At 36.6% G+C, this 18,098-nt stretch overlaps 1 protein-coding gene across 1 annotated transcript; it reads right to left on the bottom strand.

Annotated features, from left to right (window-relative positions):
• Nucleotides 1-1,070: 1,070 nt before the first annotated feature.
• On the bottom strand, nt 1,071-9,625 carry LOC135219719 (uncharacterized). Its single transcript, XM_064256717.1, has 4 exons — nt 9,121-9,625; nt 5,748-5,952; nt 5,354-5,448; nt 1,071-4,875 (listed from the first exon to the last, which is right to left on the bottom strand). Exons 1-4 carry the CDS (start codon nt 9,208-9,210, stop codon nt 4,789-4,791), a joined length of 477 nt encoding a protein of 158 aa, XP_064112787.1. The 5' UTR covers nt 9,211-9,625; the 3' UTR covers nt 1,071-4,788.
• Between the last annotated feature and the right edge of the window lie 8,473 nt (nt 9,626-18,098).

Genomic DNA, 18,098 nt, shown 5'->3' with positions numbered 1-18,098 from the left:
TTATTAGAATAATCATTTTCTCATGTTCTGGTTTTCTGTCATATATTTCTTTTCACCACCAGAGTTATTCTGTCATCATCCTCTTGAAGTTAGACGGCTCATCGACCGCTTCTTCCCCCTCTCCCCAAGCTTTGGGATTCTCCACAACTTTTGTTTTCTTTATGATGAATCTCACTTCTTTGCTTCTTAATGAGCCATACTCTTTATTTACATGACGCACGAAGTCTAAGTAACATATTGAGAATGTAATACACCTATAAATTTGATCTGTACATGATTAACAGGCGGTGATAAGATGTATTTAGGCCTAAAATGTCATTATTGACAAATGGTGGTCATTACACTGGATCAGGAGCTGGGAATGTTTAGGCCTCTGAAATTCAATATAGGTCTCTTAATTCAGTATAGGCACGCAGGATAACTGGGTTTGGAGGAACTCGCTTATAAACTTTGTCTTTGGTCTACCTGTAGAATTATTCTTTTTTTGTTGGGGGGGGGGGGGCGAGGCGTTGCGATGACGGTAGGGTATCGGTATTTAGTGGTAGCATATGCTTAGACCTAAAACATGTGAAAGGTATAGGCCTTCCAGTCTAATCACAGTATCAGCTCTCAATAAAGATGTACGTAATCGCCCTATTTCTGTGGGTGGACCTTCCAGATACTTGTGGGAGGAGAGAGCGAGGGAGGTTTAAGATCATTGAACTTTCTCCAGATTACTTTGTTGTTTATTTACATAATAATACCTTAAAGAGGACTGACTTAGCGTCGAACTACATTTGAGAGTGAATTTGAATGGCTTCGGCGACGAGGGAAATAAATATTCACCATCTGAGACAATGTAGCCAACATATCGGAATTGACTTCACCGTCAAACGCTGACGTACGATGAGGAACTGACATCAATATTAAGCGATATGCTATGCAAAGGTGCAAACACATTTACCTTACACTGTATGGATGATCATATTTAAAAATGTTCCACAAGGAAAAAGACTGCAAATCTACTTGAAAAATGTCGACCACAAAACGCACAAGAAGGACAATTTCAAGAGCCAAAAAAATAACAAGGCTTCATTTCTGAATATCATTTATTACAAAAATAATAATGCTAATCAAACAAAGGAGTGCATATCATTTACAAAAAAACAAAAAACAAAAAAGTGTCATAAGAGAACGCTTGAGCACAGCACGGTCAAATGAAGCTTACAAACACTTGTGCCCCGACACACGAACAGCAAAAGGCGGAACATTATTATGTACACCAGACGCGATGCTCACGACATAACCTTCCTAATTGGGTTCAGGGGAAAAAAATTTGTTTTCATTCACTTCCATGCTGTAAAATAATGGAATTATCTATTCTATGTAAAATGTTGAAGGTTTCAGAATAGAGTATACACAGGAAAAAAAATGGCATGTATTCTTAAAAAGAAAAAGACATAAATGAAAATGTTATTACTAAGAGATGCATAAGCCATTTTACATTCTTTGTACAATCAGATGGTGCTTCAGAGGACCAGACAAATTGGGACAAATAACACATTTTAGCACCATCATCATCTTCCGAAACCACTGTCCCATTACTACAATGGAAAGTGCCATTGTCCCATGACAATGTCAAATACAAAAAAAAAAAATAATAAATAAAAATATATTGTAACATTTACTTTCATAAGGTTTATAAAGACGATACCAAAATACCTTGTGTCTTCACGGGGTATCTACAAATCAAAAATAATTTCTGCAAGAGTCCACTCACTCCTGAGGGTCTCCGACATGTACTGAGCAAGCGACGAAATCTCTCCTATGCAAACAATACTCGATGACAGAAGCATACGTGTTTGTTGTCATGTACATAATGTCAAAAAGTAAATGTATGTTGTTATGGAAGTGTGTGTGTGTGTACTAGTTTATTTCATTGCTCATGTACACTTGCGTGTGTGTTTATATGGAGGTTCCTTTTTTGCAACTCATCAACCCTTGTACATACCTCTGCTTTAAAACCCATTATTTTTTCACTTTGGTAAATCGATGAAAGTGAACATCACAGCACAAAAGAATTATTTTCTTTTTTGGAAATATCTGCTATTATTTAGATGGCCAGGTACATACATACATACATTATATATATATATAATATATATATATATATATACACATACATATATACATATACATATATATATTATATATATATATATACATATATATATATATATATATATATATATATATATATATATATATATATATATATATATATATATATATATATATATAAAAGCACCAGGCCATCGCGTACATAGAAAATCTGCTACAAAAACGAAAAAAGGAATTATTCTGGCTGACTGAAGTAAACATTAAGATTGGGCTTTTCCATTCCACGTAGTTTAACGCAACCATCTCTCAATATCCGACTCCAAAGGGGCATATTCGCAAAGGAGCTGCCGTGAGAGATACTTCGACATCACTCAGTTAGGCTGTGAAGTGTTCAGATGAGTAAGTACAAGAATGACACTTCCAAAACAAATGAAGTGTCTCGCTCGCTCATGTTCTCTGCTGCCAAAGGTTTATGTGTGTGAATGACGAAGCCTATTGTTAAGTTTCCTAAATAAATTTGCTGCATAATCATCTTTTAACATTGACCTTTCGTGAAGGACTGTCATTTCGACCAGTGGGTACTGCCATGAGCAATCTTCTGACAGATATTGACAGTAAGTCGACTGACAGAGCCTCCTCGAAATCTATTGTAGCTGCAGTATGATAATGACAGTAGTAATAATCACAATAACAGTAATACGTAGGGTATTTGTTTCGCTAACAGGTACACATGTTTACAAGCGTAAGTTGCGACCGCGTGATAATAAACATCCATTCCAAGGGCCTCATTCTCATCTATTCCGAATTCTCACTTGAGGAAAAAAGGACTTCGTTACCATCACCTCTGACGACTGTATATATATATATATATATATATATATATATATATATATATATATATATATATATATATATTCGTATATTCGTATATTTATATATTTTGAACACCTCACTATTTACATCAACTACGAATACTTTTTAGTTCCTACTCTACTAAAAATATCTAGTATCAAAAAATGTTCTCTTTCATTGTAAATTCCGGTATGTTCTGTATAAATAAAAAAAGAAGTAAAAACTAGAAATCTGAATATTATACTATCAAGTTGTCAGTAACAAATATGAAGTTATATATTGCAATCTCTTCTTTAAGAAGACTTTAAATATAAATATCTTACAAGAGCAAAGACAACAAAACCTGGGTTATTATAGGCAGTTGTTCATCAGTCTCCATTTCGTTCTTAACGGAAGCTCAAATCTTCAAATAACAACCTGGCACCAGAGGTCACAAAAGCATTGCTTTTGACATTTTATAGAAATGAGTAGCTCTGAGGAATCCAGACAGTCCCTGGATGACTCGCTATAGCCTACCAAAGCTGTATGTATGGAGACCTGGAGTTTCTCTTCAAGGAACTGTACAATCATTTACGTCAGCGGTTAGGAGGGTCTGAAATGCTTAGTTTTCACTATGTACATAAGGCCTGTTTGCCATATCAAAAGATAGTCACACCTCGCAATAATGACCTGAAGCAATAGATTACATTTGCAATTGAAAACTTCCACCTAAATAACAACCCTTTGGATTAAATAATGATAACCAAACTTGCGCTCTGTTACTTCTACCGTAGGTCTACACACAGAACCCAGATTCAGACTTCCCAAGTATTGTGACAACTTATCCCCTTCTGAAAATCCAGGGTCTGAATGACTCCCTCAGTCATTTCTCCAGAAATGAAGATTTTAGTTGCAAATTGCTGTTTATCCCCAACATCAGGATAAACTTGAAAACTTTAAACTTTCGCACGTGCTTCCGGTCACTGGTCTCACGATTGGACGTCATGAACCTTTCTTGACCCCAGATTAGGCTACGGTGTCAACCAATCAGTCAGTGTCTCTCATGGAGACTGTTGGAAAGAGGTAGTTGAGTTTTCGCTGGCCCTCTTCCACACTGGTTGATCGATAGACGACGCCCTCACTCCACCTTAAGTACAAAACCAGAAAAAAAAAAAAAAACACTGATCCTTCGGCATGATTTCAGGATGAAGAATTTCTTCTTCCACTTCAGAATTTCGATCTGCAACATTCTTGAAGAGTAACTTTTAATTTGGAGACTTTTGGGGCGAGAAAACTTTGGGCTTAACTTAAACTTTTGAACTCATGAAAAATCTTAGTCTTTTCCAAATTTCCAAGAAATAATTTTCCATTTTAAGTTTGCGGCGACTTGCCTCACTCTGTCCAATAAGAGTACTACTGTAGGTAGATTATGTTGAATACTCATCCAATACAAACACTAACTTCCACATTTCACTGACATCAGCAGTTCTTTAATTTTTGCACTGGACCGTAATGTTTCCCAATAGTAACTGAATCAGTTTATCACCACATTGTGAACAGCACTCGTTACCAATTTCGTAATACTTTCAAAATACATTCAACCTTGAAGTCTGGGAAATCAATTGTCACTTCTGATACGTTTTGCAGATCCAACCCTCACAACAGACGGCTTTCTGTCGCTCCTCTGACTCTATGGAAAAACAAAGACGTTGCCAACATTTTCTCCTATAGCTTGCAAGTGCAACACTTTCGGCGTTCATACTTCACATATTCTAATAAAAAAAAAACATTCTTCTGTGCTGGTCACGCCACGTCCTTGCGTCTTGTCTGAAGGACATTGCTGGTACACTTTCTTTCTCATGACTGGCCTCTGGTGTCTTCTTGTTCCTGTTCTTCTCCGCTGTTGTCCTTCAGGTGAAGAACGTTTTTCAATTTGTCCATCACCTGCAACCAAAAACAATATATTGACATTTCATGCGCCTTTTTAAAAGCCAACTTGTTAATTACCGCAAACCAAACTCATAATCTCCAATAAGGCCCCTATCAGCAACAACAGAGCTTTCTGAACCTCTCGCAATCACGGACAAATACTAATAAGCTCCTACCCTCTCCCCCCCCAACAATAAATAAATAAATAAATAAATAAATAAATAAATAAATAAATAAATAAATAAATAAATAAGGCTTAAAATCGAGAACATCAATTTTCAAATGGCAACCAAAAGTCAGTTTTGAAATGGTCCCCAAAACAAAAGTCAGTTTTAAAATGGTCCCCCACCCTCCACAAAAAAAAAAAAAAAAAAAAAAAAAAAAAAAAAAAAAAAAAAAAAAAAAAAAAAAAAAAAAAAAAAAAAAAAAAAGAAAAAAAAAAAAAAAAAAAAAAAAAAAGCTGGAATTTCCAATAGGACTTATGAACCCTTACCTTGTTGTGGAATTTTGAAAGGGAAACTGCAGAAGGACTCTTAGGGGGTCCTGCACTCTTGGTCCCGTTAGGACTCTTGGGTGGGCTCATTGTATCTGGAATAAATTATCAATTGTCACTTCTGATACGTTTTGCAGATTTAGTCAGGATATCAAATAATACGATAATCAGTCACATTTACATTTTTTCTGCTTCAGCGAAATAAACTAAAAATCTTTTAAACTGATAATTTTACGACTATGGTGGTAATTACAGGGAAGTGATACACTAGTACATTACTAGGCTAAGGTCAGAGAGAGAGAGAGAGAGAGAGAGAGAGAGAGATCCACCATCCCAATGTCAGCCATATATCCATATACCACTGTATGGGTGCACTAGAACAAGCAAAACTCACTAGCCGAAATAGGATCTATGGAAGTCCGCGATGCATATCTGGAGTTCTTGGTGGACATGTGGTAGGCCCTTGGAGGTGAACCGACGTACACGATGTCATTGCGGCCGTGAGCAGGGGCGTGGTAGGAGAAGCTGCGTCCTGTCTCGCCTATTCCCCGTCTCCTGGCTTGGCCAGATCGGGAGCGCTGGTTGGAAGGCACAGACACCTGTGAATAATAATAAGAATAATGATTGTAGACTCAATAGAAATAATAGCCTTGTTATTTTTTCCAGACACCTTTCACCCACTGAGAGCTGTTTAATAGGATTCTCGACTAATTGCATAGGAACATTGGTCATTCAAATTCGTGACTACATAGGCACATTGGGGACTCAAGTTCTTGACTAACTACATGGGCACACTGGGAATTTAAGTTTTCTAGTAACTACATAAGGACTTTGGGAATTAAAGTTTTCGACTAACTCCATACGCAGATTGGGGATTCAAGTTTTTACTAACTACATAAGCACATTGGGGATTCAAGTTCCTGACTAACTACATGGGCACTTAGGAATTAAAGTTCTCAATTACATAGGCATACTAGGAATTGACAGAATGTGCCTTATGCATGCAAGTTGGCTCATGAACCTTTTGCATGTGAAGAGAACATTGTATTCCCATACACCTGGGGACTGAACAATAAGATAAGCAAAGCAAGTGCCATCTGTTGATTTCTTATTCTTTCCCAGATGGCAATAGTAGTACGAAGTGACCACTCACTGAAATCCATAAATATTCAGCGCAGCCGTACTTTGTTTGACCACGTCAACTTCAGGGTAAAACTGAATCACTAGTTTGCGAAATTGCGAATAGGCTAAACACTGGGTGCTGCTGAACTTGTAGCAGAAAGAGAGAGAGAGAGAGAGAGAGAGAGAGATAAAAACACAGAAATTATCATAACCAGCTCAAGACATCGGTTCACGTGGCAACCATGTGACTCTTATCCCTCCATATTAAGTAGAATGGGACTCTCGGTAACCATCCTAACCTTTCTTCATTTTCTTCTCCCTCTTCTTTCCTTGTATGGTAGTGGTTCCCCCTGTCGCGGCTTCATCATGAATACAGGACATTTTTTATGGACCTTGTTTCTGAAGGATATCAGCTATCAACACGAACCGGTTACTTGAACGCAGTACTGCTGGCGTCCTCTCTCTCTCTCTCTCTCTCTCTCTCTCTCTCTCTCTCTCTCTCTCTCTCTGTGTGTGTGTGTGTGTGTGTCTGTGTTTGCTGACTGGCGAGCTTCGTAAATACTGCCATCGTAAATACTAAAAGTTGGAATTTAAAACAGGTCTCATTAAAGAACGAGTTTCCCTCTTTTTGTATGATTTCCTGAAGACCCCCATATTTAATTTCTCTAAGTGACGCCACTTGACAATTTATTCTGATGAGTGAAAGGATAAATATCCTGCAAGAACTAAAGTAATACCAGCTTAAAAAAAAAAAAAAAAAAAAAAACGGTCTATAAAACTGATAAAAATTCTGCTCACAAATATATTACACAAATTAATGGTAGTGTCGAAACAGACCTATTAGGCCTCGAGTTGCGAAACCTTAGTTATCTCTCTGAAGCTTCCTTTCGGGACAAGTCGCCCCCTTCCACCCGGCACCCGGGTCTCTCTCTCTCTCTCTCTCTCTCTCTCTCTCTCTCTCTCTCTCTCTCTCTCTCTCTCTCTCTCTCTCTCTCTCTCTCTAAGTATCTAACGCTTCCATCTAACTTGCGACAAGACAAAAATATAATTCCATTCACTCTCACTACTATAATACATGCTGGCGTAATATATAATTACACGATCCCGTTGACATGCGAACGAACGTAGAAAGCGAACGTTGGCTCTCAAGTCCTGGAATCCCTCTCGCCTCACTATCGTTTACGGAAATAATGAAACACAAAAATTTTGTTGTGAACTGGCAAGGTCTGAAATAAATCCTGTTTCACTAGAGAATGCCTTTCCCTAACAAAAATAGAACACCAATAATTGGTTAAATGAACATTAAATTTCTGCCGTTTTCCCTTAAGTCTGTCTAGTACTAACCAGGGTATGAACTGGGAAGCACGACAAATTGTTTACGGAAGTGAGTATCGTTTCAAAGATTGGATATTTTAAAACGCATTAATCAATAAAAAAAAAAATAAAAAAAACACGAATCTTTCATAAAGGAAGGTCGCGGAAACCTGATAACATTGGCCATGGCTAGTTTGGATCCTGTTTTAACAAGGGAAATGAACACTGCTTGTTCTCGTTCGTGGTTTTTCCGGAACTTAACGAATTGGCATCACTCATTGTCTGTCGTTTGTAAACTTCTTGTTGAATAGTTGTGTTGACATAGGGTATCAATTTTTGTAAGGGTGCTGGCACTACGTGAAACCGCTTCTCGCTCTCTCTCTCAATGAAGAGAGGGGTGGGAGGGGGGGTAAATGTAAAATTATCTAACAGATCGGAAATGTTTTCTGATAGTTAATTTTACAATGAAAATCACAGTCGCGCGCACATATCTCATGTAGGAGGTATAAGAGAGAGAGAGAGAGAGAGAGAGAGAGAGAGAGAGAGTATATCCTATTAACGTTTCCAGCCAAAATTGCACTTGTACACATTGCCATCTCTAACTAGATCAGTCACATGATGCAGCACGATAGAGCAAACACTAAATACGTTATTAGGAGTAATGTATCATCATCACATGCCTACTGAGTTACAATGGGTTACTTTTCCATAATCTCTTCATCAGTGTGAGATTAGTCGTGATTGTCGACCACTGTCACTGCTACTGAGGCTGAAGGTTATTCCTATCACTGCAATTGTTAGGCAATAACAATCGATCATTTCAATGATTCGAAACTTGTCACTTTATTGTGTAATCCTTGCAAATATTTTAATATAATTTATGTTAAAAGTGAGGTTGTAGGCTGTTAAATAGACTGAAATGACACAGAATAACATAATAAATGTCAACACCCAGACAGCTGGAAGATGTAAGCCTAACAAACGAGGCTGTTTAATATTTGGGTCATTGAGGGAAGTGGAAATTTCCACTCGCCAGTATGTGAATGGGCACGAGTTACTAGATCAATGAATGAACAATTGCCTGCTAGTATTTAAATGTATTAGAAATGACGGCGTGCAATAACTAGGCGCTGCTAAATGGCTTTACCGTTGTTCAAAATGTAAGTATTTAAAGCTCATTGACCACGAGCGTCTAGACCTAATCTCTGCCGTCCCTTAACCATTCGTTCCGACTCGGAAGAAATGGGGCGTGATGTTGGAGGAGGCAGGGGAGAGGGAGAGGGTGACATGATACGAGACATTTTCAAGACTACAAAAAGCAATATACTCACCGCCGAGCTCTCCGAACTGTTCCTTGACCGACCGGTTTTATACACCTCCCAGTCATTTTTGAGGACTGGTGTCATGAACGCGCACATCATCGGTGGTTATGGTGTTGCACTCGAATCCAGCTCAATAAAGTTGTCGATCTTCTCGGGCCGATTCTTGACGGTTTTTATCTACCCCAGGAATAGGAGACTGGCATGTATGGTCTCAGAGAAACCCTACGATCTTTATGGGTGCAATAACAACAACGAACAGGTGGTCAGTGCTAGGTTTTATATCGCTTGAATGGAGAGCGACGATCCACAGACGGGACTCGGCGCCAGTTCTAGACTGGTGATATGATGATGGCTGTAATACACAACGGCGGTCGAGGTACCGTCAATACTGAAGGAAGGAAGAATTCCGGTTCTGCGGGAAACGAAGTTCCGGTCTCGAATTTTCCCGATAATTGTTAGATGAGTACTTGAAAGCGACGTGACAGACACTTACTCGCTACGCCTCTCGCGTAGCCTTTAAATGTCCCCCTTTCTTTCTCTCTTTCGCCACTCGAAATCGATGCCTGATTCCGCCAGATCGAGATTGCTTGTCGCGACTACACCGTTTATCCGAAGACTATTAATGACAGCACATGGTATCCAGAGCCATCCATTCAACTATTCTCGATTACGTCTCTGTAATTAATCAAAATGTCTTCATGAAATAATATGTACAAGGTTTACCTCCTGTGAGAACCATGTAATACCGACCCTCCCCCCACCACATCTCAGCGGTGTTGCCACATCTCCAATACACTACTTGGAAGGGGTCCAAGGTCCTGCCTGACCACAGACATCCCACGAGAGTTTGTAGCCATGGGTGAAAATAAATCGCTGAAAACATACAGCTTAAGTTGACCTCTAATTTCGTTTTATGCTCGGTGCAGTTACGGCCGGTAGCACAACAGCCTGGTTGTGAAGTAAGAAAAAAAAATGTTTTCCACAATAAAAACATCACTGGTGTGTATATCTATTTCTGTAGACTAATAATGAGTAAAGACAATTTCGATGGTTGACCGTCATGACTGTGATACATCTGAATTACAAGGCAACAAATAAAAGACGTAAAATCAACGTAAATCATAGGTCAATTAGTAGCAAGGAAACAAACATCAATGACGTCCACGAGAGAGAGAGAGAGAGAGAGAGAGAGAAGGAGAAAGAGGCCACGATGCCTTTGTATAATTAACAAGCGTTATGTTATAAAATGGTAAGAAACAAAGGACCAAGAGCCAACAAGAGTTTGCTTTCATTTTTATATTAATATGTTTATGCAGTCTTGTGTCGCAACCAGTTTGGCTATCGACGGGGGAGAGAGATTTTGCCAGCATCACATGAAGAGAATGCAAATATTGCTTGCAACACTATTGCATGGAATTAAGACACAAGGTATGTAGGTTTTCTTCTGTATCTCATAATCGCATTATTTTCGGCAGTGTCAAAGGTTCGGGATAATTGCATCCCCTTCTGAGACAGAGAGGCAACTGGAGGGGCTGATGGACCCTCTGATATAGGATAGATTGTGGCTGAGACTTTCCTCAGGTCAGGGGAGTTCTCTTTCATTCATGCTGGATGCCAGTAAGTAATTATTGTAAATAAACAAGGTGTGAAGGCAACAAGTATGGATGAAATACGAAAGTAAAAAAATGTTTACTAATTCACTGTCATGGTAGTTACTGAGACCAAAATAAAATGAGCGAGCATCCAGGACTGATGAAGAGGGAGCTCCAGGAGGTGTCACCCATCCTATTTCGTCAAGTATCGGGATGGGGTCGCTAGACCTGTGACCTGCCCCACGGATGATTAATTAAGGAGCTCGTACTACATCAGTTGAGTCTAGGTTTTCACCATGGTCACGCAACCAAGCCCTGCATCGTGAATTTTCATTATTTATACATTTACTTGGGTGTGTAGACAGTAACTCTGGATGTCTGTCACAGCGTCGCGTGGAGATGAATTGACCTGAGGAGCATTAATAATCCCTTGTCCTCCAGTGACCTCGACGTAGGTACGGGGCCGAGGGCAGATCGTGACGTCACAACTGGGGGAGCACCGGAGGTTATCGAGGACGAAGAGTTCGGCCGCCCTTGCAACCGGTTTCGTAAAGCGTCAGAAAATGAAGAGCGAGGCGACGGCGTTGCTTGATTTTTGCAATATTGCATTCCGGAAATGGCATTTCGACGGCTTTTGAAATACAGAGGAATAAATAGTTTTTGTCAACTTATTAAATAATGTTCCTATTTGAAAAGGAACAGCGACGCAGAGTAGTTCCTGACCGAGCTAAAGATATGTATATATTATGAAATGAAACAACAAAATCTAATGATCATCTTAAATCTATTATAATTTTTTATCATTATTTTTCTCTCGTCATGAACACTTGCGTAAACGTCCTTCAGTTTAGGGAAAATATGCTTGGGCGTAATTTACGAATCGTTTGAAGTAAACAATATTTTCAACAGTAAATATATATATATATATATATATATATATATATATATTATATATATATATATAATATATAGTTATATATATATATATATATGTATTCTTATAATGTAAGTTTTGTAATGTAATTATAATTTGGTAATATAATTAATTCCCCTCAGAAACTGCGTATCATGTAAAATATGTATTTTTGTGTTCAGATTCCCATATTTGAAGATAACATGTTTAAGTAGTGAGAAATTTCATTTTTTTTAACATACGAAAGGCAGAGAGAGGAAAAAGTAGTGTAAGGCATATAGAGAAAGACTGCTTTGTCCGAGTAGAAATTGCTGTTACCCATTCACTTAAAAATAGATGAGTTAAAATAATTTTTTTATCGTCCTAAGCGTTCCTGGGATGAACACAAGGAGACCTATTCATCCACACAAACGAATGCATAGGGACCTCCCAGATATGGCATCAGGTCCTTCGAGAACCTTCCCTACAACAATGTCGTTCCATGTTTACTTGCAATAATTAAAGATTCTGTTGTTAGGGAAACCATTTAATATTTCTAATAGATTAACTCTCATCTCTTTCAGTTTGCCAAAAGAGGACTTATCGACTCGTAAGTAGTTAATTGTGAATTGGAAAATTCCATAACATGACGTAATATGTTTTCGTCTCGACCTTGTTTGCTCACCCAAGGGGGCCCACCCTTTCGCCCTGGTACGCCCTTTTTCACACCCATAGGACGAGGCATTCGATTACGAGACTTAGCTGCATGTGTTACGGAGTGTAGCATCTCTCTCTCTCTCTCACGAGACTGTTTCATTACCGTGACATAACTCACGTTTATATATGAATTGGTCACTCACTATTGCTACCTAATTTTCTTAGTAATATATGCGTTGTTTGTGGATTCTGAGCATAGTGTTATTATTATTATTTTTGTGAAGGCACAAGTGTTGCAGATGTTGAAGATTGTAACAGGCCTTTCTTTTTGAGTGAGAAGTTGCAACTGCTTGCAGGTATTTTAAAAATATTTTGAAGTGCACTTCGAGGTTTTATTTTTACAGTGTTTGGGTAAAATTATTATTTTTTATGCATTTTTCTGTTTTGTTCTTTTGACATGTCCATTTTATATGCTTAATGTTTGTACTGTGAATGCTTTTACTGATTTTCGTATTATGTATTGGGTTTTTCCATTCTCTTTATTTTGTTTAATTAGTTTGAATAAATTTCATTGTATGATTGTTTGAATCTAACGCTTGTGAATTAATTTGTTTTTAATTAAATTTCATTTTAAATTTAATTATTGCTTTATAATTTAATTTAATTAATTTTCTTGATAAACTTTGATTTAATTTTGTTGAATAATTAATTCAAGAATTAAGTAAGCTTTTGTTTTCAAGTAATAACAATTTCCCTGAGATTGTGAATTTCACTTATAAATTTTGAATGTAGAAATAAATTTTTTTATTTAAAATTTTTGTGAGAGTTTCATTACGTCCAGTATAATATATTTTATTTTGGTTAGGTAGAAATTTAGAGTGTTAATTGTGCTGTTTTCCTCAAATGAATCAGAACCAGGGAAATACTTAGATTTGAAATTATTGAAGGAGTGATGCCCTTTAATTAAGATTACCTCACACCTATTTTAATGAACATAGACTGGTTGTTTTCCTAACTCTTCAGTTCTATAAGAGATCACTGTTACCTTTAGAGTATTCAGTCGTTTAGTATTTGGGATGAAGGGTCAGGAGTTTGGCTGTAATGAGGTAATCCATAACCAAGCACTTGATCAAACTGTGCCCCAAGTATAAAAGGCGTCCCAGACCCAGGAATAAAAGAGTCTCTTGCTCTAACAAGTACAAATGGTAAGTATAGTAACCAGATACTTGGCACTTTGGGTTAACAAATATTGATGGTGTCCAGACCCAGATCTTTGGCTACTTCCCCCCAAGTATTAACGGTGTCCAGACCCAGGTACTCTTTGGCCACTTCGTCACAATATATATATATATATTCAATTTAAAACGAATAGAAAAGTGTTTTCTTTATTGTTGCGAAAGTATATTTATAAAAGGGAACTTTCAAATATTATGAAATAATAGAATATTTCCATCTGGAAATGGACAGTGGCATATATATGTTTTCTTGAGTTTTGCAAATGTGTGCGCATGACATGTTTATAGCTCCGGATATGGATTCTTAGATGATATGGAATAAAATTTTAATACGATTGTATTTATTCTGCTGCAAATTGAAATTTCTTTTGAAAACGAACAGCAACTTAACAATGTTCTTTATTTTACCAGAAGTGTTTGTTATGAAATTTGTCATGTCACACAACAAGGAATATTCTTGTATCGTATTGTTATTCATTACTTCATATTTTTTGTCCCAAAGCGAACAAGGGCTCCGTAATATTCTGATGGACCAAACTAAATAGATATTTATTTTATAGAGAATGAATATCGACCGGACCATTTCTCTAGACATTTTTGAAAAATATTGGGTGGGTAGGTTAAACCCCCAGGGATTTCAATGAATATCACACACATTCACATCTAACAAATAAAATACGACTGAGTACTCTAAAGGCAACAATGATCCTTATAGGCTGAACGTAAATAAAGGGCATCATCACTCCCTCAAACAACTTGAACTGTCTCCCTGGTCTTGAGTCACTTCAGCAAAATTGAGGAATCAAAAGAATCTCTCTCTCTCTCTCTCTCTCTCTCTCTCTCTCTCTCTCTCTCTCTCTGCCTTATGCACACAGGTAATCCTATCACAGGTGGTCAATAGATGGAACACTGTTATAAAAAGTTTAAACAAAAAAATTATTTTTATATTCAAAATTTATAATCAGAGTTCACAATCGTACTTTGAAGAAAAAATGTAGTTACTATTACTTGAAAATAACACAATTTAAGTTAATAATTGAATTAAATTATTAAACAAAATTAAATCACAAAAATTTTAATTTATGAAGACATTCAATTAATCCAGATAAATTGAAGCCATTAAGAAATACTTAAGGTTCTAAGTAAATTAATGTTAAATTACCATGATAAACAAATGTGAAAAACTAAGAGACTGCAAACACACAAAATATGCCAAAAGTATTAAATTCAAAAGAATTAAACAATTAATTCAAATGACATTAAGAATGCACAAAAACACTGAAAACTGAAATGTATAGAAAATTAAATAAATTCACTTTTGTAAACAATATCACTTAATTGATCAAAATTGGGTTTTCTGAAGACTTCCTGCTGAACGCCACCCCCACCCCTCGAATATAAGGAAGATGGCGTACACCACCTACCACAGTCCCTCCCTCAGTCACCCTTCGCTAAGAGTATGTTTGGAGAACCAGACGAAACGTCGTGAGATATAGTATATAATTACAACTACAATTACATATCAGCATTTATCAGTATTATTATTATTCAGAGAATTAACCCTATTAACATGAAACAAGTCCAAAGGAGCCATTCGCTCGAAATTAAAGCTTCCAAAGAAGAAGTAACAGGAGATGGAGGGAAATACAGAGAAGAGATTACTTGATAAAAAAAAATGTTAACTAGATGGTACTAATGATATTTTCCTCTTTGATTTAATGTATTGGTTTCGGTGTAGGATGAAAGTTTCTTTCGAGCTTCCTCCTCCTCCTCCTCCTCCTCCACTCCTCTGGTGTCGTGTAACTGTTATTCAGATGTGTCTGGGCTTCATTTGGTCCTGTCCTCACACCGCTGGCCACCGCTACCCTAAAACTATTCTCCTTGCATTTGAGTACATTCTTATCTATTTATTAATCTTTTTCTTGTCAATAAGTGAGATCTCCTTTTTCTTTTTTTCTTCTGTACCTCTCTCACTTCCTAACGAACGCCGTATTCTTTGAAATCTTGAATTTCGAGTCAGTGGACCCCGTGGACTTGTTCCATATGAGTAGGGTTCATCTTCTGAATAATGATAGATGATAATTGCTCGTTCTGGTTTTCTGGCACTAATTTAGGTTATGTAAGTGGCGGAAGGAGCATGTGAGGAACTTACCTATTTTGAATCGTGTGAAAGCATAAATCACGTGACTGGATCATGGTGTGTCCTTTACGACTGAGATATCTCCTGTTAGAATACCTGGATAGAATTGGAAGACATTATGTATTGAAGAAATCTGATTAACCCTCTTACGCCGATTGGACGTATTAAACGTCGAGTCAAAATGTCTCCCGTATGCCGATTGGACATATCATACGTCGGCTCAAAAAAGTTTTTTTAAAAATTCGCGGAAAAATACTTATAGGCCTACCAGCCGAAAACTTTTGTATCACGCGCCTTGGGGGATGCTGGGAGTTCACGGATCAAGGCGTTGTTTTGTTGACACATCTCGGAAATTATTTCGTCACTTTGACATAATTTTTGCACCATTTTAAATTATCCTTTACATGAAGTATTATATATGAAAATGTGCGCAATTTCATGTAAAATACAACAAAAAAATACTCATGATTGTAGCTTTTATCAATTTTGAGATATTTTCATATAAATAACGATAAGTGCCAAAATTTCAACCTTTGGTCAACTTTGACTCTACAGAAATGGTCGATAAACGCAATTGTAAGCTAAAATTCTTATATTATAGTAATACTCAATCATTTGCCTTTATTTTGCAACAAATTGGACGTCTCTAGCACAATATTTCGATTTATGGTGAATTTATGAAAAAACTTTTTCCTTACGTTCGTGCGATAACTCTTCCGATAAATTTTTTCGTGCGTTGTCCTCATGTTTTGCCCCCAACCCTTTTAAATTTGCCGTTACATAAAGTTTTATATATGGAAATGTGCGCAATTTCATGCAAAATACAACAAAAAAAACCCATGGTTGTAGCTTTTATCAGTTTTGAAATATTTTCATATAAATAACGTTAAGTGCAAAAATTTCAACTTTCGGTCAACTTTGACTCTACCGAAATGGTCGAAAAACCGCAATTGTAGCTAAAACTCTTATATTCTAGTAATATTCAATCATTTACCTTCATTTTGCAACGACTTGGAAGTCTCTAGCACAATATTTCGATTTATGGTGAATTTATGAAAAAAAAAAACATTACGTTCGCGCGGTAACTCTTCCGAAAAAATGAGAATTTTTTTGTGCGATTGTCGAAATGTTTGCACCATTTAAAATTAGCTGTTACATAAAGTTTTATATATGAAAATGTGCGCAATTTCATGTAGAATGCAACTAAAAATGATTGAAGGTTGTAGCTTTTCTCTTTTTTCGAAATATTTGCATATAAATCACGATAAATAGAAAAAAAAACCACGTTCGGTCAAATTTGACTCTACCGAAATAGTTGAAAAACGCAATTGTAAGCTAAAACTCTTACGGCCTAGTAATATTCCGTCATTTTTCTTCATTTTGAAACAAATTTTAAGTCTCTAAAACAATATTGTGATTTATGGTGAATTTTTGAAAAATATATTTACCTTCACTCCGCGCGCCGATTCGCGGCCGCAAGTCTCCGAAATACGTACATCGCATTATCCTAACATTTGCTCCTTTTCATATTAGCCTTTTTATAGAGTTTCATATATCAAAATGGGCGCAATTTCATGAAGAATACAATAAAAAATAATTAAAGGTTGTAGCTTTTTCCATCTTCGAAATATGTGCATATAAAAAAATATATATATTAAAATTTCGACATTCGGTCAAATTTAACTCGTCCGAAATGGTCGAAATCTACAATTCTAATCTAAAACTCTTACAGTATCGTAATATTCAATCATTTGTCTTAATTTTGAAAACAAAATTGGAAGTCTCTAGAACATTATTTTAGAAATTACGGTGAATTTTTTGAAAAATAACATTTTTTTACGTCCGTGCTTTACGAATTCGTACATCATTTTGTGATAATATTTTTCCGGTGTTGCTTTTATTGTTTTATTATGTATTATATATCAAGAGGATTGAAATGTAGTGTACAATACAACGAAAAAAAAAGTAACTCGTTAGCTTTGACCGTTTTTTGCACAGCGTGATTTGAATACAATTATCTATGAATTTTTTTTTTCGTTACCATATATCGCATTATTTACATATGATAATTATATTATTTTTCATTTCTGATGATTGCATACTAAACTTCAGGCAATGAAAAAAAAATGAGCTAAAAATGAACTCTTAATCTTCAAAACTAAGCGCGCTGTGATTTTTTGAAAAAATTATTTTTTCCGGTTCCGCGCTCACTCCAAACCGGCGCCGGCATACAGGAGAGGTTTTGATTTTTAGGGCTTCGGCGTAAGAGGGTTAAGAGAAATTTAATATAGAGTCCAGCATCACTGAAAAAGGCGTTGAAAACTTACTTAATATGGTGTTTATATAGAATAGATAAGATATAAACGAGGGATATTTTAAATCGATTATTTATAAGGCACTGCCTGTGTTTGACAAGTGTGAGTCAATGTCATCTCGTCACAAAATCTCCGTATGACTGTTTTCAACCCTGA

This window comes from Macrobrachium nipponense, chromosome 1 (genome assembly GCF_015104395.2).
Source record: "Macrobrachium nipponense isolate FS-2020 chromosome 1, ASM1510439v2, whole genome shotgun sequence".
NCBI lineage: Eukaryota > Metazoa > Arthropoda > Malacostraca > Decapoda > Palaemonidae > Macrobrachium > Macrobrachium nipponense.
This window is presented reverse-complemented; position numbering and strand designations above follow the sequence as displayed.